Here is a 24460-nt window from a genome sequence, read left to right as displayed (position 1 = left end):
TAATTCAATCCTATTTGTAGAAGTAGAGTTACAAATTTACAGCTTTCTACAAATAAAAACCTAGGCCCAGATTTTTTTAAAACACTAATTTTATTTACAGATCTTTCAATAACAGAAGATACAGTGGCACACTCCAGTTTATTTTATATGCTCAATGTTATTTGGTAATAAAATATAAAGGAAATTAATAGGTCCTTCTCATCCATAACCATAGTTATAAAAACCCTAAACTAACAATAAAAAATGATAATCTAGGAATATATTTTTAAGAAAGTATGATACATCACCACAAAGCTGGATGAATTCCAGGATTTGAAGGAAGTTTTAATATTAAAAAATCAGTTTTGTTTATAACACTGAAAAAATGCATTGTGAATCACATGCTTGAAATTATTTAATAAATTTCAATACCCATTGATGATGAAAAGCTCAAGGAATTAGTAATTAAATTGAAATTCCTTAATCTGAAAATAAATATCTATAAAAACATATAGCAAATATTTCTGTTAAAGAAATATTGAAAATATTGTTTTTGAGAAAGTACAAGGACACACTCTGTAATGTCTAGCATTCAACATTTTATCTAACCGAGTTAGGTGGTATGTAAAGGGAAATTAAATAAAACTAATGTTAGTGATATGTTGTTATATTTTATTTGCTTTATGCATGTTATTATATTTTATTTGCTTATGCACATGTCAGTTTCCTCTAGTTGAAGACTATCAGGGACACACATGATGTTGAACAAAGGGAGGTTGATTGGCTTACTGCAATAAAGGACAAGACACATTTGGATTTGTGCTAAATGATTTGGGGAAGGGTTCAACAAAGTGGGGCTTGACTCTGGATTGGATATTGGCAGAGGAGAAGATAACTGGATGTTTGGGTTGCTTAATAATTTTTATGGAGAAGCGGGTAGGAATGAAGTAAACCTAAAACTGTAATTGATGTATTTGTGGTTGTTATTCATATTAGTCAGGAAAGGTGTTGGAGAGACATATTTGATTAATTTCATGGTACGAAGAAATTTTTGTTTTTGTCTGTGCTCATACATGATTACAGAGTAGACTTAATTTTTGTCTTGCTCCATCATGGTCACGGAGTGGGCTTGTCTGACGTTGATGTTCTGAGAAGCACCATGGCTTAGCTGGGAAGCCAGAACAACTTAGGAACACCAAAGCTTCACAATTGGTGCCCAATCATCTCCAGCTATCAGGGGCTGCTTATCTCTTTATCTCATATTATGTCAGTTGATTATTATATCAACATAGCAAAGTAAATGTCATTAGCTTTATCGTATTGATGAAGCAAAAACAAAACCTGAAAGAATAATTTGTCTAAATTGAACCCAGAGTTCAAACATTGACTCTCTGACTCAAAGTATTATTCTATTTCAACATCTCTTCATTTAGGGTCAGAGTTCATGGAATGAACATAAATATGTATCAGAATTGTTTGTTAATACTTAAAATTATCTTCATTTATTCATTAACCATAGGATGATGTTAATCACTGAACAGAGGAGAATGGCCTAAATATTTGGAATAATAATTGAAAAGGAATATTCATTGGAATAGTATGGCTTAAGCCATAAAAGGAAGTGGCCCTACAGTATATAATCTGTTTAACAAGAGATTTCTGAATTTCCTGACCAACTGTCCACACTGACACTTTATAAGAATAGTAGGGGGATCAAAAAAAGGAAGGAAAATAGGAAAGAATGAAGGATGGAAGGCAAGCAGGAGGATGGAATAAATAAATATATATATATTGAGCACATTAGTTTTCTAATATCCACTTATTTATTTTTTACTGTTTAAACTCATTATTAATGAGAGAAGTATGACAGAATCTACAAACCATGTAATATTTGATCTAACTGTACTTTAATTATCATGTTTTCTTGTAACTCTGGTTTTTATACTCCAAAGATGTGTAAGAAGCAAATTTATATCCATTTCCTAATAAAAGATCTTTGTTTAAAAGATCATTGAAATCAGTCTTCGTAGTACTGATTCTGATTTCAAGTGGGAGCAAAATGACTTCATTTGAGAAATAATGAGGTTTTCACACCATCAAACAGAAATATTCCTAATCCATGAGAACCCATCCAATTTTGCCTCTGTTTGTAGATGAGGACTTTATAGACAAGACTTAGAAATGCAGGAATCACTCTATGTATTTCAAGGTAATATTATATGTTGCCATAACACTGAAAATGTTGGAGAAACAAAAGTCAAGGGTGGCAAGTAGTAGAATCAGATTTTTACTAGCTTTCAGGAAGTATATTAGTTAGCTCAGGCTGCCATAATAAAATACCATAGGCTGGATGACAAACAACAGTGGTGTCTTTTCTCATTGTTCTAGAGGCTGAAGTCTGAGATCAGAGTGCAAGGCAGCATGAGGGAGTTTGGGTGAGGGCTCCTTTCCTGGTTTGCAGATGGCAGCCTTCTTGCTGTGCCCTCACATGGCAGAGAGAGAGAGAGAGAGAGAATTTCTTCTTTGTGTGAACCCACAGTCCTATCACATTAGGGCCCCACCTATATGTCCTCATTTAACTTTAATTACCTCCCAGAGACCCTATTTGCAGATACAGTCACATTGGCAGTTAGGGCTTCAACATATGTGTTTGGGAGAGAAATAATTTAGTCTATAGCAAGGAGAGAGATGGTAGATACCAAAATCAGCTACTAAATCAACTAGAGGTCAGTGACCTTTTTGAAAAAAACAAGCAAACAAACAATCACACAAACAAAGAAACAAAAACAAAGGGGCAGCTGCAAAATTTCACATCTAACAATGCTCATAGTTCTACTTGCTCCTACTAGAGGAATAAAGATGCTATGACTGTGCTTTTTCTGTGTTTCAAATATAGCTTGAGTCCCTGTTAAGGTAAAATCTACTCTGGAAATATGCTGCAGGGATTCTGGAAATGTGATTTAAAGTTTTGCAGCCTTTTAATAGAGAACATAGCAAGATAAAATGGTCCCTAATTAGAAGTAGTTATTATGTCATTGACATGCTATCAAAACTAGTATAGAGAAGAAAAATCTCAAGAAAACTGTGAACTTCTATGGAAAGAAAATTTAGGAGCAGAGAAAATATTATGTAACTCAAATGCCATCTGAGATCAAGAATTGGAAAGTATATATAATCTAGGAAGGAATACAAATAGTAAGAATTTTTTCTTCTTACCTGATAAATAGAAGAGTTGAAACAGATGATCGTTAAATTTTGCTTTCTTTTTTATAGTATGTGTCCTATTCAAACTTCAGCATTGGCAAAAGCAACTGGCAGAAACGAGTTTAATCAAAAAGGTATTGTTGAGTGCCTCATTCACTCTGCTCAACTGGCAGCAGTGGTCTTGAGTTCACATCATTGAATAAAATAATGAGACAGGTCAGGTTTTAACTAATAAACATTTACTTTGCTTTATTAAAGAACACAGGACAAACAACAACACAACATGCATAGCAACAGCATGGTGAAGCTCTCAGTGCTCCACGCATGACTTTGCTAATCAGTCACTCTGCACTTAAACATGTAAGAAACTCCTTAAGTGACGAAGATGAGATAACATGATCCATCGTACCTTGAGAATCCGCTGACCCTGTTCTTTTTTTTTTTTTTAGGCTTTATGCATAGTCACTCAGTCCCAAAGCTAGCCATACAACTCTTTGAACATTTTATGTCCAGCTTCTATTCTCCAAGCCAGCTGCATCACCTCACTACAGATTGCTTATTACTTGCAAAACTCAGCAACAAAGTATACATTCTTGGTCTAGCATACAGTGCTTGGCTAAATTCTCATTTATCTTTTATCTGATATAACTATAAAGTATTCCCCCTTTATCTGCAGTTTCATTTTCTGCAGTTTCAGTTACAGTCCTAAAATAGATGAGTAGTTATAATACGATACAATATTTCGAGAGATAAAGATCAAATTCAAACAACTTTTATTAGACTATGTTATAATAATTTTATTTTTATATTAGTTATTGTTGTTAATCTCTTACTGTGCCTAATTTATAAATTAAAGTTTATTATAGGTAGGTATGTATACAAAAACACAGTATATATAGGCTTTAGTACTATCCTAGGTTTCAAGTATCTACTAAGGGTCTTGAAATACATCTCGCATGAATAAAGTTGGGGGACTACTATACTACTAAAACTTCCTTGAGTTGGTGTTGTAAATATTTGAACCTTAATTATTGGGATGCATACTTTAAGACAATGCATTAATAGTATGAAACACTAATAATCCAAACAAACAATTGTGTTTTTCCAAATTTTACTAAAATGTTGTCACCTGCTTTACATAATACATTCACATATTTGATATATATGTAGGACAAATAGTGTTTAAGATTTCTTAAAAATACATTTCATTTTATAAAAAATAATATTTTCATGAGAAGCCATGAAAATAGCTTTCTCAAATACCTATATTATATGTTGCCATAACACTGAAAATGTTGGAGAAATAACTTAGTTCATTAACATGCAAAATAGAAGCATCAATTGTAGGTTAATTGCCTGAGAAAGAAATAAACAATCTCCAGGGAGATGACCTTGTTAAAACAAAATTATTCACTTATGGTAAACTGTAAAATAGAAGATATAAAAAATGTAGCATTATGTATTGATTGTAATCAAAAAGCTTCCATAATTTATTATTGAGGCCTTGCCAAAGACTTGAGCCATGTGAAGTATTTGAGACACTAATAAATAACATTTTCTAATTTGTGGATTCAAATTAAAAAGTGACATACATCTAAATGTTTGTATATTGTTTATATACATGAAATTTAAATAGCAATGAGGTGGCAATTAAGAAAAATATTCTTGTTTTAACAATATCACATAATTTAAGCATTTTTTTCAACATTGCTTTTAAATAACATTACTTTTCTACAACTCTTAATTACCTTTGAATCCAGTGTATGGAGTATAAACTCATTAATGTCTTCTTGTGCTTTCCCGCAAACAGCAACTACACTTGAATGCAGTTTTAGATTAGACCTTTTACTATGTGGAAGAAAACTGGCTAAACTATTTAAATAGTGTTTATTGTAAACAATTTTCTGACACGTGTACTTATGGTATTTTATGAACTTGAAAATTTGTCTGCTTGTTTCAGACTTACATATTTTGCTCTTGCAAAGCCAGTCAGTTTTTATTATGTCAGATGATTGCCAAGTGTACCAATCTTTGAGCTTATGACTTCATTTTTTACCCCGCAGTAATTTTCTTAATGGCTACTAGAATTGATTGTAATAGCAGGCATGCCTTCTATCAATATTATGCAGAAGTAAAAGCAGTTCTTGGCAGGTTCCTGAATGGAATTCATCTGATTAAATATGCATTTTTTGATTACTGTCTAACCTTCTGCAACCTCTACTGTCTGTCTTTTGCCATTAAAGATTAATCTGCCAGTCTATCAGATAAAATAATAATCTGAATGGATCTGCATGACTTTACCTAATCTATCAAATCGTATCAGACTATTATTTTTACACATTGTAGGTATATGTGACCATTAAATTACCATCAAGTAGGAAAGAAAACCCACTAGAATGCAATGTTTGTTTTATATGTATTATAAAACATATTTTCTGGATATTTATAATTTGCCAGACCTACAAAAGAAGAATCTCAAGGAAAGTTTCTTTTAAAAAGAGTAACATTGTATTTTCCATTGTTTTATTCAGCCATCCATCCAATAATTTTAGAGATCTGTTTATTATCAGTGTACTTCTATTGTGAAAATTAGGTATTCATGAAAATATATAATAGGTGTAGTTCAATTTCCCTTTTGTGAAGTATCATTTATAAAAAGGGCATATATTACACACACATATCCATAGAATATTATTGCCCAGAAGAAAATATTGTTCTGTTGTAATGAAAAAAAAAGTGTTGGTGATACTAGATATTATCTCAATCTTGGAGATGCATATTGGTTGAAAGCATCTTAAATATCTGAATAAATTAACATATTTTCAGCCCTGGCATTTTTTAAACTTACTTGACTTTGGAACATTTCCTCATGAAACAACATACAGCACTCCACAGAATAGTAATTCTTAAGGATGTCTTGGGAAATGCTGTAGTAGAGTTGGCTGCCTAATCAGTGTATTTTTCTCAGGGTGGCTAGAGACAAAGGCATTGTTTCTAGACATAGCATCATCAGTTGCACTTGGGGACAAAGGAAACATGTACATTTGGTTTTCCCATCACTTTATGCAATAGGCAAGTATGAGTGATTATTGTCAAGGAAATGTAATATTTAAGATTCCACAAGAAGCACATACAAAGATTTCTAAATGTATATGAAGATTTAAAATATATCTAAAAACATGTATTTGAGAAGAAGAGCTTCTTAATGTTCACGATGCAAGTTTTAGATGGTAACAATTACATCCTGTGACATTGTGATAATGTGCCTCCAGCTCAGGGCTTGTCTACTGTTATGGCCTGAATTGCATCATATGTTGAATCCCTAACCTCTTCTACCTCAGAATGTGACTGTATTTGGTGATAGGACCTTTAGGAGGTAAATAAGGTAATATGAGGTCACATGGGTGGGTCCTAATCCAATCTGATTCATGACCTGCAAAGAGGAGAAGATTGTCTTCTGCAAGCCAAATAGACACCACAGGACAAAGAAAACCTGCTGACACCTTGGTCTTGGACTGTACCTTCCAGAACTGTAAGAAGATATATTTCTGTTATTTATCTTTCACCCAGTCTGTGGTACTTTGTTATGGCAGCCCCAGAATTCTGACGTCTTACAAAGCTTGTACTTACTAAGAAAACTTACTACTACTCCTAAGCATGGATTGGGCCAAACCAAGCAAAAGGTCACAGTGCAATGCTGCATTCACCCCTTTGCCAATAAAAAAAGTCTTCGAACCCCCTTCATCCCATAGAAGCTGCTAGTGAACCCCTCTTTCTTTCAGTTTTATTTATTACTGCATGGTTCTGTGGTTTCTTTGAGAATATAGGGTAGCTATTAAAGTTAGAGAAGGCTTCTTTCTCTGACCAACTCTACAGTTAATTTGCATTTAATAAAATAGTAGGAACAATCATGTATACATTCAGATTAATTAGATAAGAACATCTCACTGCTCTTTCCAGAACTACAAATTAGTAATAACCCTAGGCATAGAATTTTAATAGCATTTTGGTTGCATTATTAAATGTCATAGATAAATTTAAGTTTTAGTGTCATGTTCCATTAGTAGAAAAGATCAGCAGATATTTGAAGCCACAAATATATTGATTCAAATGTTTTAGATTAAAAAGTGTGTTGGCACAAGCTAATATTCATTCTCTCACTATCCTCAGGACATACATTGATTTATCTATGTTTTGCAGGACATTACATATTCCAACAAAGTTTGTCATCTTTAAGACGTTTGCCCGGAATACCACATTTTCACTTGGTCTTGTCCCTAGTTGCTCCTGCTTTTTGAGAGACCTTTTTATAACCCCAAATGCCACCAGCTGTCAGAACATAATGAATCATGTATTACTACTGCCCAAATGCCTGCTCGGAGACTCATCTATTCAACTTGTACTCTCTAATGTCTGAACAAAATGCCTTCAGTACAGAACAACTCCATCCTTAGGCTGGTCCTCAAAAGGCAAATTATTTATGAATCAAAGTTTCAGAAATACTTGTGAACATCAATATTCTTTAATGGCTATAGAAATTGTACCTCATGTTTTAATAAAACTGCGTGATTTATAGCAATGCTGAGGACTCATGCTTTTACTTTCAGAATTTATCACTTAAAAATTTTAGTGTGGCTTTAATATAGAGCACACTCAGACTGAAATAATCCTTGGTAAGGAATAATTTTTGAAGATATATGTGCATGTGTGCTCATGTGTGTGTGCTTTATTTGTCAGAGAGCAATTGGAGACCAAGTTATCTGATTTTACACTTTTGTGCAACAGAAACACCACTACCGCAGACTCTACTCCAAATCTGTCCCTCTATGACAATTCCTGGAGGAATTTTTAAACGGAACTTTTTAAGAAAGAGCATTTAGAATTGCTCAAATCTGCCCTGGAATGAGGCTTATGTGCATTTTACTCTAAAATCAGGCAATTAGTTGTAAGTTGTATACACACACACATATGTATGTGTGTGTATATGTGTGAACATATTTATTTTACATATATATCCTGCTTTAGATTTTCAGTTCCTCTTCATTTACCAGGCTAACCTTCCAGAATAGTGCTAGGGCTGAACATCTGTGACCCCTTCAAATTCTTACGTTCCAATCCTAATCCCCAAGCCGATGGTACCAGGAGGTGGGACCTGTGGGAGGTGATTAGGTCATAAAGGCTGAGCCCATGTGAATTTGATTAGTACCCTTATAAAGGAGGCCCAAGGGAGCTTGTTAGCCTTTCTGCCATGTGAAAACATAACAATAAAAAAATGCCGTCTAGGAAGGGGGCCCTCACCAGACACTGAACCTGCTAAATCTGCCAGCACCTCGGCACAGTATGCAAACTCTGAGAAATATATTTCTGTTTATAAGCCACTCAGCCAAAACGGCTGTTATTACAGCTGATCAAAAGAATTGCTGTTCATCAGGCCAAAGACATGCTGATCCTTTTCCCTTCATTCATGCTATTCTTGTCCCTTCAATCTTTTCCTAATGTCTTGAGCCTCTGCTTGTTTATTTTCTCACAAAGTCTTTATTCATTGATTTTTACAGACAGAAACTCAAATATACCTGCAAGCATTCAGCATCATTTACTTATTAAGCAGAAAATGTTTGCTTATTCTCTAATTTATTTTTTCTCTAATTTATGTGTTCTCGGTGTTTTGTACATGTATTGTCTACCTCAAGACAGTGATGGATATATTTTTTAATTTTGCTTTGGGAAAAACTTTCTGACTTGGCTCTGTGTCGAAAACATATCTCACAATTGAACAGAATGTAGAAGCTGACATTTACTTTAAAGCTTCATGAACATATTCCTGGGAGGAATTCAGGAATCTCTCTGTTTCTGGCTTTCTTTCATTGTGCAGTGTCTGCTATTCTGTAGATTACACATTCTACATTTATTTTTAGTGAGATTGTCCTAGATTAATATGTAATTCCTGCCATTTATGCTACTTTATATTGGAGAACTTTTTCTAACCTTCACTGAGTTGTTTCAATTGCTACATACCTATACTACTTCATTTCTCAACAATTCAATTATTCATAAATAAATTATAAATAAAACAATGCACATTTTAAATATATTTGAAATATTTTCTGGAATTTAAATTTTGTATATTACAGAAACGAGTTGTCTATATGTATTGAGAGTCTTTAAATATTTATATTATTTGATCCAGTAACTGAATTTTTAAAGGTTTTTCAAAGGAAACACAGTAATAAGATACAGTAATAATTTGTTGAATAAAAGTTAATCCTAGGTCTTTTTAATAAGCCCATAAACTAGGAACTATATTCTTGACACAATATTTATTGTGGAAATTTTTAACATGTTATGATATATTCATATAATGGAATTTTTGTATCTACCATATACGGTCATGTGTTGTTTGATGACAGGAATATATTCCCCTTTTTTTGGTAGGGAAGGATGGTAACTTAAAACAATAGAAATTGTTTTGAATTAGGAGTACCAGATGTGCTACCGAATACCTATGATTTGGACAAAGTAACATGATTCACTAGCTGATGGTGTTATAAAAGAAGCTGATACCCCAATGTTTGAGTTGATGAGTATGATCAATAATATATTTTATCACTTGTTATTGTGGGAACATCATAGAGCATAGTTAAATCAATCTACATGATGTAGCTTACTATACACCTAGGTTATATGGTATAGCCTGTTGCTCCCAGGCCACAAATCTGTACATCATGGTAATGTACTAAATATTGTAGGCAATTGTAACACAATGGTAAGTATTCGTAAAGCTAAACATATCTTAACATAGAAAAGGTACAGTCAAAATATGGTATAAAAGATTAAAAATGATACATGTATATAGGACGTTTACCATGAATGAAGCATGCATGATGGGAAGTTGCTCTGGGTGTCACTGAGTGAGTGGTGAGTGAATGTGAAGGCCTAAGACACTACTGTAAACTCTAGAGACACTGTATATTTGGGCTATACTAAATATTTAAAAATATTTTCTTTCACTAATCAAAATTAACCTTGGCTACTGTAACTTTTTTACTTTATAAACTTTTAATTTTTTTAACTTTTTGATACTGTATATTTCCTTTAACATGCAAGCACATTGTACACTGTACACAAATTTCACTTTTGTTATATCTTTGTACCATAAATATTTTTCTATTTTTTATTTTTTACTTTTTAAACATTTTTTTGGTAAACCTGACACAAACACACACATTCGCCTAGGCCTACATAGGGTCAGGATCATCAATATCACTGTCTTCCACCTCCACATCTTGTCCCACTGGAAGCTCTTCGGGGCATTGACAGGCATAGAGCTGTCTTCTCCTACGATAACAATGCCTCCTTCTGAAATACCTTCTGGTATTCTTCTGGAGTACCTCCTGAAGGATCTGACCAAGGCTTTTCTTGAGGAGGTGTCACTCTTTTCAGAAATATGTCTATATTGGTTTGCTTGGTTTATTTCTTTTTTTAAATCATAAATTCGCTTGTAATCAGATAATGCACCATGAATATTCCTCTTTATTAATAAAGACCTTTCAATCATGAGGTCCATGTTTTCATTTTTTTTTTTTTTTTTTTTTTTTTTCTGAGATGGAGTCTCTCTCTGTCGCCCAGGCTGGAGTGCAGTGGCACGATCTCCGCTCACTGCAAGCTCCGCCTCCCGGGTTCACGCCATTCTCCGGCCTCAGCCTCCTGAGTAGCTGGGACTACAGGCACCTGCCACTACGCCCGGCTAATTTTTTTGTATGTTTAGTAGAGACAGGGTTTCACCGTGTTAGCCAGGATGGTCTCAATCTCCTGACCTTGTGATCCACTCACCTCGACCTCCCAAAGTGCTGGGATTACAGGCGTGAGCCACCGTGCCCGGCCATTTTCATACTTTTTAAGGAACTTGTTGAGGTCTGCAAAGCCTTCTGCTAAATCTTTCACTGTGAACTTTCTTGTCGGGGGGTTCCTCTTCTTTTTTCTTCTCAGTTCGCTTTTATTTTGCCTCTTTAGCTATGTGTTCCTGCTTCAGTTCCAACAAGTCCCATTAGTCAATTTCTCAGGAATGACTTCTAGGAGCTCCTCAGTGTCATCCTCATCTACATGCAGATTAAAGTTGTTTGCCATCTCAACTACAGGCTTGTTGGTTTTTGCAACCTTCTATTCTTGGAAAATTGTTTGAAATCATGGATGAACCTTTTAAGTATCTTCTTCCTGATGCCATTTATACACTCCTTCACAACATCACCCTATGCCCAAGCAAAGTCCAGGATACAGTCACGGATGGCATAATCCTTCCAGAGTAGCCTCAGTGTCTTCCGAATGTCTTCCTTGGTTGTAGCAATAGCCTGGGCAAATGTCCTCAGGTATTCGGCCTTCAAAGCTGCTGTTACTCCTTGATCCATTGGTTGGATGAAAAAGGTGATGTTTGGAAGAAAAAATCCTCACTTTGATATTGGGATGAAAGTCACCAATAAAAGGAGGCTGTGCAGGAGCATTATCAACAATAAGCCAAATCTTGACAGGTATGCTATTCTTCAAACAGTACTTCTCCATTTTGCTCACGTAGCAAATCAGACGGGCATCTTGGAAGAGGAGCTGGGTCATGCATAAACTATTGCTCCTGCAGTACACAGGCAGTGTGTGTTTATTGATAATAGGCTTGAAAGCCCTGGAATTCTCACTGTGCAAGATCACAAAGGGTTTCAATTTGTAGCCTGCAACATTGCCCCCAAACAAGACTGTTATCCCATCCTTAAAAAATCTTGGCATTAAATTGGTGTTCTTAGGGATGAAAGTTCTTTCAGGCATTTGTTCCCAGAATAGGGAGTTTTCATCCATATTGAAGATTTGCTCACGCAAGTATTTTTTTCTGCACAATCAGCTTATCTGATTGTGGAATTACACAATCTGATTTTTGGAAGTCCCCAAAATTCCTCAGCTGCTGCTGTCACATCAGTACTTGCATACTCACCATTCACTTTTACATTATATAATGAATAAATAACTATTCATGAATTGTTTAAACCACCCAGAGCTAGCAGTAAATTCCACATTGTAGTTGGGTACTGTCTTTTCTTAGAATATTGCAAACAAATTTTGCTTTGGTTATAATTATCATGGTGCCAAGAGGGATGTGTTTCTGTGTCTGCTCTTTAATCCAGATCCTAAGAAGTTTCTCCGTATCTAATATAGGCCATTCTTGAATTTTTCTTAGTCTTGTTGCCTCCAAGAAGCAGATTCTCTAACAGCTTCTGTCACTTTGTTCTTGTTGTTGATCATAGCTATGGTGGAATGGAATATGCCTGCCTGGGGAGCAATAACCATCACTGGTTTTCCACCTTCATAGTTCTTAATCACTTTTCATTTAGTCTCCATGACAATCACTCTAAGGGGCCTCTTACTGGCAGAATTAGCAGTGGCTTTTGCATTGTTAGGGGCCGTGATGAACAAGACAAGAGAGTAAATCAACTGAGGTTACACAATCAAGGGCTGCAGTAAACACGAGATGTGTGAGGCTTCTGTGGGCTTAACACAGCATACTGTCTTCATGGAAACTTTTTGCTTAGTAAGTAGGATTACACTCTGAAGTACTGATAAAAAGTAGAGTATAATAAATACATAAATCACTAGCGTAGTTGTTTATTATAATGATCAGGTATTATATACTGTACATAATTATATATATCAGACTTTCTTACCACTGCAGCACAGTAGATTTGTTTACAACAACATCACAACAAACATGAGTGATGTGTTGACATTATTAGATAATAGGAATGTTTCAGCTCCATTGTAATCTTATGGGAGCAACATTGTATACGATGTTCTTTGTTGCCCAAAACATTGTTATGCAGCATTTGACTGTATTTTGTTTTCAGATATTTTAATGACCTAAAAAATTATCATTTTATAACATAACAAAAAGGTGTAACAGTAAATATTGTTTATCTAACATTATTCAAGCTATGTAAAATATGCATAGCAGATATACACAATAAATATTTTATAGTAGCTACTTATTAATTATAGTGTTAAATATACTGGTTTATTTTTATTATTGTTAATATACATTAGAATCTGCATTTACAAAATTGGCATCTCTTACTGTGTACTCAGAAAAAAATAAGTTTTTAATACTGTTATAAAAAATGTTAAAATGTTTCCATCACTCATGTAAAGTAAAGTAGAGTTTAAAATTTCTAACAACTAGATGATTCATAATTGGCCTTTCAAATGAAAGAAGGAAACCATCATTATGGAAGATTAGAGCCTAGGAAAAGGAAATAGAGATTCTTGGAAGGATATCATAAACTAAAAGTCACCAAAAAATAAATAAAAAGCCAAAAGAGTTCTTTGAGATTATGTAATTTCTTCTTGTTGTTTACATATTTGTAGCCAGGTTTATCTGAGCATGTATTGAATAAAAAAGATCAAATAAAGCAAATATCAAAGCTTTGTTAAAAAAAAAAAAAAAGCCACTTAGAAACATTGCACTCCAGCCTGGAGGACAGAGTGAGACTCCATCTCAAAAAAAAAAAAGAAATAAATAAAGGTGGAAATCCATGCCACTTAAATTATAAATATTTATTAATTACCTTTTGTACCTCTCCCAGCGAGGTATAAAAATAGAGTTAACTCAAGAATATATGATTATCTGTACTTGAATAATTAAGAGTAGAGTCCAACAAGTAATAAATCCTCCTTACTCCTCTTCAATCTGAAATAAACATTGTGCCATCAGAGCACTTTGTCTTATATTGTCATTTTCATGTCTCTAGGACATCGTGGCCCTAGGTAATGGGAGGATTGGAGTTGACACTGAGAGACATGTACTTTGGACTTTTCTTTGTGTAATGGACATATCTTGAAAGAAAATAATCACATTGGAGCCAACTTAAGCCTTTTTGCCTTAGAGTAATTGTATTCTGCCAGATTTTAACTGTACTACACTTATATACAAATCAATCCCATCAGGAAGACCGTCAAAATTCCTAAACATTACATTGTTGGAAGGTGGTGGTAGCAAATATTTTTTATTTATGAAGAGTAAGGAATGATGTGTTGCATTTCTTCACCTCATAGATCAGACTTAGAAAAATCTCTTTACCAAAAATTCATAAGGGAAAAAATAATAAATTATGCCTGGTATTTTGTGAACTAAATTTACTGAATTTGTTTAAATCACCAATACCTATACCACTTCATTTCATCATCTGTGACATAAAGTATTATTTTTTAACATTAAGCAAAAATGAATGGTGACCTTAGAAGTGCTTTAAAAAACTTTATGAATCAAGTCTAGTAGAGATAGGAGACAGCTTGTTAAATATACTATTGGAACAAAACTTAAAAATTTTCTGAAAGATAATGCACAATAAAATGTGGACTCTACCTCTGATTTGAAACTTCCCAGAGCATCCCCTCTGCTTGGACCTCTGTATTTTCATCTGAGCTTCCTTATTGTATAACATAATCATAATTAACAACTCATATTGCCAGATATGAGTATATTCATTCTTTAATAAATTCATGTTCTTGATAACTACATTTAAGTATGTTATATTGTGTCTTAGTCAATTTAGTCTACTAAGAATAACAGAATGCCACAGGCTTATAAACAACAGAAATTATTTCTCACAATTCTGGAGACTGGAAGTGCAAGATCAGGGCAGCACCAGCAAATTCAGTATCTGATCAAAGCCCAGGTCCCGGTTCATAGATGGCCTTCCTCTTGCTATGTTCTGACATGGTGGAAGGGGAGAAGGATCTGAGTGGATTCCATTTTAAAAGAGCACTAATGCCAACCGTGAAGCCTTTGCCCTCATGGCCTAATCACCTCCCAGAGTCCCTATCTTCTAATACCATAACACTGTGGATTAGGTGTTATACGAATCTGGGGGAACATAAACATTCAGTTAGTACCATGTGAGGGAATGAGGGGACATTTTAAGAGATTTTTGTAATAGGCAGAGAGTTTTGTTCCTATTAAAATGTAAGAAATTATGTAAAAGTTTGGCACCTGAAAAAAATATTTATTGACTCTCAAATACAACATGAAAATAATAAATAATTACTATTAATAAATCATTTATTAGTTATAAAATATATCAACTTTATTAATTTTTAAATTTTATATTTATCAAATTTAATTAATTTCAGGAAGTGTATGGTTTAAACTTTCTAATTTGGCAAGAATCCCTGTTTTGGCCAATGGTTTCAGATAAATTACTGCCAATTTTAAAGTAAATCGGTTAATTATTGGCAAATGAAAATTAAATTGAAAAATTATTTAAAATGTTTTCAAAAGTTTTATACATAAAGTATTATTTTTAATAATACTCCAAAGCTAAGATGTCCTGGGCTTATGGAAGTTACTGAAATGTTCCTGAAATCTCTCCATCAATTCTCATTACACATGAACCTTTCTGAATAATAAATGCTCAGAATCTGGGATGCGACTATACAGTATTCCTGTGTAGATATATTACTGATATACTGTTTTTTGGTAGGAAAAGATGTTAATTTGAAATAATAGAAATTGTTTTAAATTAGGAGTACCAGATGTGCTACCAAATACCTATGATTTGGACAAGGTAACATGAATTCACTAGCTGATGGTGTTATAAAAGAAGAAGCTGATACTCCACTGTTTGAGTTGATGAATATGATCAATAAATGTTCATGGTCTTCTCTTAGATCTCACCTCCATAGTGTACATGATGGAGTGCTATGCTGTTAACACACTTGCTATTAAAAAAGTGCTGAATACACAACAGAGCGCAATTTAAATGAATGTGTTTGTATACATGTAGTATACCTGCACGATACATTTTTAAGAAACGGGCCGGCGCGGTGACTCACGCCTTTAATTCCAGCACTTTGGGAGGCCGAGGTGGGTGGATCACCTGAGGTCAGGAGTTCGAGACAAGCCTGGCTAACATGGTGAAACCCCGTCTCTACTAAAAATACAAAAATTAGCTGGGCCTGGTGGCGGGGGCTTGTAATCCCAGCTACTCAGGAGACTGAGGCAGGAGAATCTCTTGAACCCGAAAGGCAGAGGTTGCAGTGAGCCGAGACTGTGCCTCTGCATCCCAGCATGGGCAACAAGAGCGAAACTCTGTCTCAAAAAAAAAAAAAAAAAAAGAGAGAGAAAGAAAGAAAAAGAAAAAGAAACAGAATTGCTGGGTCAAGGGTTAGATGCATTTGTAATTGTTTTTTTAATTTTAAAAATTTTTTGTTGACTTTTGAACATTAATACAGCTATATAGTACATAATTCAAAAGGAGAAAGAGATGAATGGTAAAAATAAAACTCTCTCACACCACTTTCTTCCATTAATCCAGTTCCCTTGGTAGTTACTTCTTTATATAAATCCTTCTAGAGATATAATGATGCTTACACAAGTATGTATGCATATGTAGAATTCCTCTTTTTCAAGTAGGTTTTTGTTTTCTTGTGCCTATCCCTTTAAGGGGAGCGGAAGACCCACGTCAAGATGGCTTAAACAGAGACACCAGGCTAGAGTGTAAGCATTCATATCAAGAGTGCGCTATTTTTTTTTTTTTACATTATCACCTCGGCCTCAGACATGGTGGACCTTATCAGTAAAAGTGATGGTTTCTTTGATTTTCACTGTAGCTTATTGTTTTCCCTGGATGAAAGGATGGCAATGAATTCTGTACATTGCTCTGTCCCTGGCCAAGAAATCTCAATCTTACTGCCATCTTGCTCTGCACTGGGCACAGAGCACACACTCTGTAATTATCCTTCACCAGCTTCCTAGAAATGCCCTTCACCTCTCTCTTCCATTAGTTCTTGTGACCCAGACATCCTCTTGTTGATTTAATCTCTGGTGTATCACATATTGTACTAGCATCCTGGGGAAAGATTGTATGGATGGTTAGTTTTTCAGATCCTGTATATGTAAAAATTTCTTTACCTTACTTTCCCACCTGATTTCTCTTAGAAATATGAAATAATTTTTATGTTGCTATGCTGCCTTTCAGTGTTATTTAAATATTGGAAGGCATTTCTGATTCCTTATTCTTTGTATGTAACAATTTTAGTTACCTTCCCCCGTGGAAGTTTATAAGATCTTCATTTTGTCTCCAGTGTTCTAAAATGTCACAATGATTGGCTAATTTGGTCATCCCACCATACCAGGTACTGGGGGATTCCTTTTAATTTAGGAGCTTATTTCCTTTAGAGCAAGCTTGTCCAACTCATGGCCCACAGGCCACATGTGGCCCAGGACAGCTTTGAATGTGACCCAACACAAATTTGTAAACTTTCTTAAAACATTATGAGATGTTTTTGCATTTTGTTTTTTTTAGCTCATCAGCTATCATTACTGTTAGTGTATTTTATTTGTTGCCTAAGACAATTCTTCTTCCAATGTGGCCCAGGGAAGCCAAAATATTGGATACCCCTACTTTAGAGCTAGGAAATGGTCTGGGATGGTATTACATCCAATTACATTACATTATGTTATTTATGATACATATAATATAATGTATATGGTATATATTAAATGTAATAAAACATACTATAATTGCATAATTTTTAATCAAATGGACAAATGAGTATTAGCATGAATTACTTGTTAGTTGAGGAAATTGCACATTTACAGCATGCACAGGGGATTGGTCTGCAGTAACAACGTCCTCTAAACAATGTAAATTAGTGGCTTTCAAAATATATTTTCAAAATATTTTTGCAGTAAATTACTAAATTTGAATGCTATATTTTAAGCCAGTCACACACACATAATATATTCTGCTAACTGCTTGTTGCATAAACTATTTTTAAAGAATATAATTGTTGATAAATAATGATATCTTTAAAAAACAAAGAGGAAGTTACTTTAGTTCCAAATGTCAAAGTTTGCCAGTACAATCTTTTTTCCAATAGAAACATTATAGTACTTTCTTAAATATTTTATAGTTTTTTCCTAATCACAAGTTATATAGCTGTTTCTTTTCTGTGCTTAACAAATATATAGCATTAAATCAAATAGGAACAGTATATATTTATAATAGTGCATTCCTACATATACTGAGTATATGAATAAAGAATTATAAATTGTGACATCTTACAAGAGGTATGGCCAACAATAAATGTATAATGATCATTTTGGATTTTCAACCCTTTATTTTCTCTGATAACCTATCACCCCAGCATAAAAAAGTATTTATGACATAAATATTATGACTCAATTTTTGTGATGTTACCAATACAAATCCTCCAAGTGTCATATTCTAATTAAGAGCGCAAGTAGAATTCCACTAATAATACTTCTTTATTGAGTAAAATGTTTTTGTCATATTACATCTTATTTTAAAGCATATATTTAACTTTGAAAAAGCTGAAATGCAGTCACACCTTTTTCTTTTAGTCATTGTTACCTTTCAGTTTATTGGACTAATGAGAGAAATAGCACTAACATTATACTAAGATATTATTCAAGACTTGTGTTGTTTCTCTGTTTTTAGCATGCAGTGACCTGGAGTTCAGGGAAGTGGCAAACAGATTGCGGGACTGGTTCAAGGCCCTTCATGAAAGTGGAAGTCAAAACAAGAAGACAAAAACATTGCTGAGGCCTGAGAGAAGCAGTAAGATTTCTAAATTTGATCATTGCTACTGTATCTGTTATGAAGTTTTATTTCCAATGAACCACTTAGAACAAAATACATATTTCAGTATTTATTCACTGCATATATACTGAATAAAAATCAGAACATCATTACTTCCAAGAACACCTGTATTATTTTGCAAGGAAATAAGGCATTTGGGACAACTCTGATTGGAGGAAAAGGGAATGTCTCCTCAGAGGGTGTTTAGCTTTCAGTAGAATAGAAACAATGGGAATATTCTTCAGTGTTTTATTAAGGTGGTAAAGAGTAGAACAACACAGAAAATAAAGGTAAAAAATTGGAGTACTTAGATTTTTAAAGAATACAACAGAACTCCCCCATATGGTAGCCTTTCCAAGACTGCTTTGCTGGTGTCTCTATTTTGACCCTGTGTGAAATGGATCAGTAGACAAGAGAGGATATCTGCAAATTAAATAAGTAAAACACAGAAGGAAAAAAAGGAGCCATATACCTCTTACAATTTTTTTTAATTATCAGTATAATTCTCTAAAAGTTTTTTTAATTCCTTGGAAATAAGAAATACAAATTGAAATAGGGTACTTGTTATGAATAATTTTATAAACTTTTCATTTTATATTATTTTCATTTGTATAAAAATGTGTTTATCATGTAATGCATGTAAAAGGATATCGAAACACGGGCTGAATCTTTCAAAGATTGAAGCATGTGCTCCAAAACACAAGAAAAGGGGAAGGAGTAGCAATTACAAGCCACATCTCTTGGCTGACAAAGAAGAGCCAGATGTGTGACATTCATCGCCTATCCTGATGTGATCCATCCACTCTCACCTGCTACCCTCAAAGTGCAGTTTCTAACAAAATGGTGTAGTAAGATAATCCTCTGTAGATTCCTAAAATGCCTTATTTATTTTTTTCACATTAAGGAATTTTCTACAATTCCAATCTATTTTAGTTATGAATCTAATTTACATAGTGAAATGATTTAATGCAGAAGTGCAATTAAGCCATTACTTTTAGATTAGTAATTGTCTTTGAATGCGTAATGACTATCCATATATTTCTTTTTATGAATTTCATGAAGAAATTGTAGTATTTTTCATTTCCTATAGAAGAGTTCCTCAGGCTTATCTCTGGATTTATTGGTTAATTTTTTGGCAAATGTAAATATTTTGATGCCTTTGAGCTTTAACTTGCCTAATAGAAATAATGATTCAGTATATTTGCCTCTGTATTTATGAAGAAAAGATGTCTGGAGTGGGGAGAAGGTTTCTTCCATACCCTTACATATTGATTTTTTAAAGATTCATGTTCACACCTGTTTTTAAAATTCATATCCACTCCCAATATTCATAGATGAACATTTTTATTGCTTGCGCTAAAATTTCTCCTTTAACCTAAGCTTGAGTTCAGACTGATGCGCACTTCCAGATATGGAGATAGATAATGAAGAACATTTGCAACACTCAGCAAGGTGCCTGGGTAATTGTACACATTCACAAATATTTTCCTTTCTAGCTTTTTCTGTCAATAAATTCCATGTGTCAATAAATTCCATGAGACTCTCTAAAGGTAGTAGATTAATTATAAGAAACTTCTTTAGAGTTGAATATCTTTGGACAGGATCGGAAAAAGTGGGCCACAGGATTATGTATACTGCTTGAAGGAGTCAGAGACCAGCTAGAAAAAAATTTCCAAAGGGAAGTTATCCATTAGAATAGGCATGACAAATCCACAGACAAGAAATGGCTGGCTCCCTCGGCTCCCTCAGCTCCTCAGATCTGTGCACCCTATGGGTGAATCCTTCTTTGGGTTTATCTTATTTAATTTGTGAACCAGCCCTCCAATATCAGACTCCCATCTCCTTTCTATTTTTATTTTCCCTTCAGAGCATTTATCAGATCTAATATAGTGATAATCTACTTGTTTATTTAAATGTCTCTGTCTCTCTCCCAACCAGAGTACTTAAACTCAATGTAGTAAGAGGTCTTTATTCACCACTGTATTTCCAGAACCTAGGATAGAGTTTGACATATACTATTCACTAAATAAAACTGAAAGGAGTTAATGAATGAATGAAGCAAAGAAGCAATCAATATACTACATTGTGTACCCATACCATAGTTTAGTCACTCAATTAGTGCCCTAGGAATGATTATTGATAATATTCATTATTTTCATCATGACAGTTATTACTGTAGTCAATTTTTATGCTTTTATTTCTGTGAGAAAGATTACAAGCAGTGGAAGCAATGAGTCAAAATGTGCATGCATTTTAAATTACATAAGATAATAGATATTGCCAGACTGCTTTGTAAAAAGCTTACGGCATTTTGCATTTTTACCAGCAAGACATGAGAGTTAACTTTTCCCAGCATCCCTAATAGCAAAAAATATTACCATTCATTTTAACTTTTCCATTCTGATGAATATGCCATTATATTTCATTGTTAATTAAATTTGTATTTTATTTATTAGTAGTGAATTTGAACATTAAAAAATGGGGGGAACTAAAAAGCACAGTTTTCAACTTATCTGATATTAATGTTATCACCCCTACATTCCATTTTATCACATTTGTTTAATATCTTTGTTAAAAACTTTGATCAGCTTTTCTTTATTATATTCATTTAAGTGTCTTTCTTGTGAAAACCCATAGTTTGGTTTTGATTTTTTAATATGACAGTGAGCAAATGTTGGGGTGTTTTTGTTTTTGGTTTTGGTTTTGGTTTTTATCTTTTTTTGAGACAGCGTTTCGCTCTTGTTGCCCAGGCTAGAGTGCAATGGCATGATCTCAGCTCATTGCAACCTCTCCCTCCAGTGTTCAGGCGATTCTCCTACCTTAACCTCTCGAGTAGCTGGGATTACAGGCATGCGTCACCACGCCCGGGTTATTTTGTATTTTTAGTAGAGATGGGGTTTCTCCATGTTGGTCAGGCTGGTTTTGAACTCCTGACCTCAGGTGATCTGCCCGCCTCGGCTTCCCAAAGTGGTGGGATTACAGGGGTGAGCCACCGCACCCGGCAAGTTTTTGTATTTTTAATAATTAAGGATGTGGTTAAGTCAACATAAGGCAGAGAAAAATATTCTGATAAGATATAGAATGTTTGTCTTCAGGCATTTTATACTGAAGCCAAATAAAAATGTATTTTACAATCTCTTATTTATAGCAGACAAAAAATCCCATAACATTGTGTCATTTTAATAAGGAGAGAAAAATCAAATTTTGGGTTTGCATCAGTATAATATTTGATACTATTGTTAAAAATCTTATAAGAAATCTTTTAAAAATTAGCCAGCATTGATGATGAAAAAATGTTTTTCATGAATCTTTTATACTTTTTACATTTTATTCATTTTTTACACATTTTTGGGATGATTAGTCATTTTCTATTAAGATAGCACTATATTTTTTTAAAAAAAGTCTTGTATATCTTGTTTACAAAGTTGCCTTATGTCATGATTTTTCCTAAGAAAATCATTTATAATTTTTTGTTATAATAATTTTCACTTTATAGCTATAATTATGAGGTGGATAATTGTAAGGTTTGTCAGCATTTTGTAGTAAATAAGCAGATATTATGAATATAAATTTTATACATTTTTAATATTCATATACTTCTTTATAGTATATCATTTTAATGTGGCAAGAATGAACATGTTTATTAACAGAGCAAAGTATATGCAGCTTCTCTAAACTATAAAAATAAGAGATAAAAAGTATATAAATTACAAAGCATGCTTTTGTGTTTTATCTTTTTAAGAATGATCTAGATATTAGATTAGATATTGATTAAGGAATACCTATTAACTAACTTAATCTAATATATATCTATTTTAAATTACCAAAAGTTCTTGGAGATTTTTTTAAGTTGGCTTTATTAAAAAACATAATTACTGTTGAAATAAAGCTTGTCATCTACATGATTTAATTTGGTTAAAAACAAATTTAGGGTTTCTGGGTTTTTTGTTTGTTTGTTTGTTTTTAAATGGAGTCTCACTCTGTTACCCAAGCTGGACTGCAGTGGTGCCATCTCAGCTCACTGCAACATCCGCCTCCTGGATTCAAGCAATTATCCTGCCTCAGCTTCACAAATAGCTGGGATTACTGGTGTGTGCCACCACACCAGCTAACTTTTGTATTTTTAGTGAAGACGGGGTTTCACCATGTTGGCCAGGCCAGTCTCAAACTCCTGACCTCAGGTGATCCGCCCACCTCAGCCTCCCCAAGTGCTGGGATTACAGGTATGAGCCACTGCTCCTGGCCAAATTTATGTTTTTTACAATCTCAAACACTTAGTAGATATAATGCTAACAATTGCATCAGTATACCTATATATGTTTAGGAAAAATATATCCAAATAGAATAATAATGTAAGCTATGTTATATTTAATGCCGATAACACTAGAATCATAGCTATGTTTTATTAAATAATATAAAACCAGTCATTTTCGCCAGTCTTTTTAAAATTACGTGAATTGAATTTTTAAAACAGAGTTATTCTTAGTAACCCTATGCCTAATCATTCCATTTTCATATAGAAAACGTCACAGTAGGCCTGCATAATAATGTATAAAAACGCTTGTTTGTGTTTTTTATTAAATGTTGTTTATTTTATGATTTTACTTAATTTTAAAATTATTTGTTATTGATGCTTAGTGAATAGAACTATATATTCTTGAATAGTAATTAAAATCAGAAAATTAACCAAATCACCTGTTTCTTCTAACAGCAATCTCTATTTTTATTAGTTATTACTTACAAAGTATTTTGTGCTTGTTTATATTTAGTGTCAAAATAGTGATATTATGTGCAAACATGCAAGAGAGGGACAAATCACACGTTTTTCTGGTTGTACAAAGAAGAATGCTTAAATGCTAATATCTATTGTTTAATGTGTACAATATTACCTTTGACTTAGATCTTTGTCTTTTGATGAATCTGTATCTCCAATTACATTTAAATTATTAATGTAATGTTCATTAAAATGGTCATTTTTACTATCTAGAAATACCATAGAGCTTGTTTTCTATAATATTAGAATACGTGTGAATAGAATATATAGTTTCTTAAAAACTAATTCTCAATATTTACATCTGTTTGGTCTAACTTTAAAGACTAGCATACAAGTGGAAAGTTAATGAATGACTTCAAGAAGTGCATCTGAGCTGGTGCTGAGCTGCTTGGCACACAGGAGGAGAAAGCAGAAGGGATGCTAACATGTGTCTTCTTTGTCAATACTTTATCTCCTTAAATAATCTTAAAAATTCAGCACTCCATTTCACTGCAAAGTCTTAGATACGTGATTTTTCCAACCCCAAATATAGGGCAATAAAGGCCATAGGTACAATCCAGTAAAGTTGGCTGCAAATAGTGGCCACGACAAGGGCCAATGCTTTGCCAAACATTGTTGAGCATCATTACAAATATTAAGTTGAACCTTATGAAATTACCAATTTTGGAACTACAAAACAATAGTTTTTAGAGGTCAACCTGATATAAGTCATCTAAGAATTGACTACTTGTTATATTTAAGTTAGTCTTTAGACTTTAACCTATTTTCTTTCCCTGAGTATCACATACCTTTTATTTGTGTTTAATTTCCCAGTTGTGTTATAATAGGTAAGAATACAAATTAAGCCATAATATTTTTTTCTCTTTTTCCT

The 24460-nt window shown here is 33.5% G+C and overlaps 1 protein-coding gene across 4 annotated transcripts in view; it reads left to right on the top strand.

The window, feature by feature from the left end:
* The window catches only part of SPOCK3 (SPARC (osteonectin), cwcv and kazal like domains proteoglycan 3), a 510259-nt gene that overhangs the window by 430512 nt on the left and 55287 nt on the right, over window positions 1–24460 (top strand). For all 4 annotated transcript variants that reach the window (XM_054683476.2, XM_054683477.2, XM_001151431.5 and 1 more), the window contains one exon: window positions 18675–18794. In XM_054683476.2, coding sequence (XP_054539451.1) covers window positions 18675–18794 — 120 coding nt within the window. The remainder of the gene's footprint in view (window positions 1–18674; window positions 18795–24460) is intronic.

This window comes from Pan troglodytes, chromosome 3 (assembly GCF_028858775.2).
Source record: "Pan troglodytes isolate AG18354 chromosome 3, NHGRI_mPanTro3-v2.0_pri, whole genome shotgun sequence".
Classification (NCBI taxonomy): Eukaryota; Metazoa; Chordata; class Mammalia; order Primates; family Hominidae; genus Pan; species Pan troglodytes.
The sequence above is the reverse complement of the archived record's forward strand: the minus strand, read 5'-3'. Positions and strand labels throughout refer to the sequence as shown.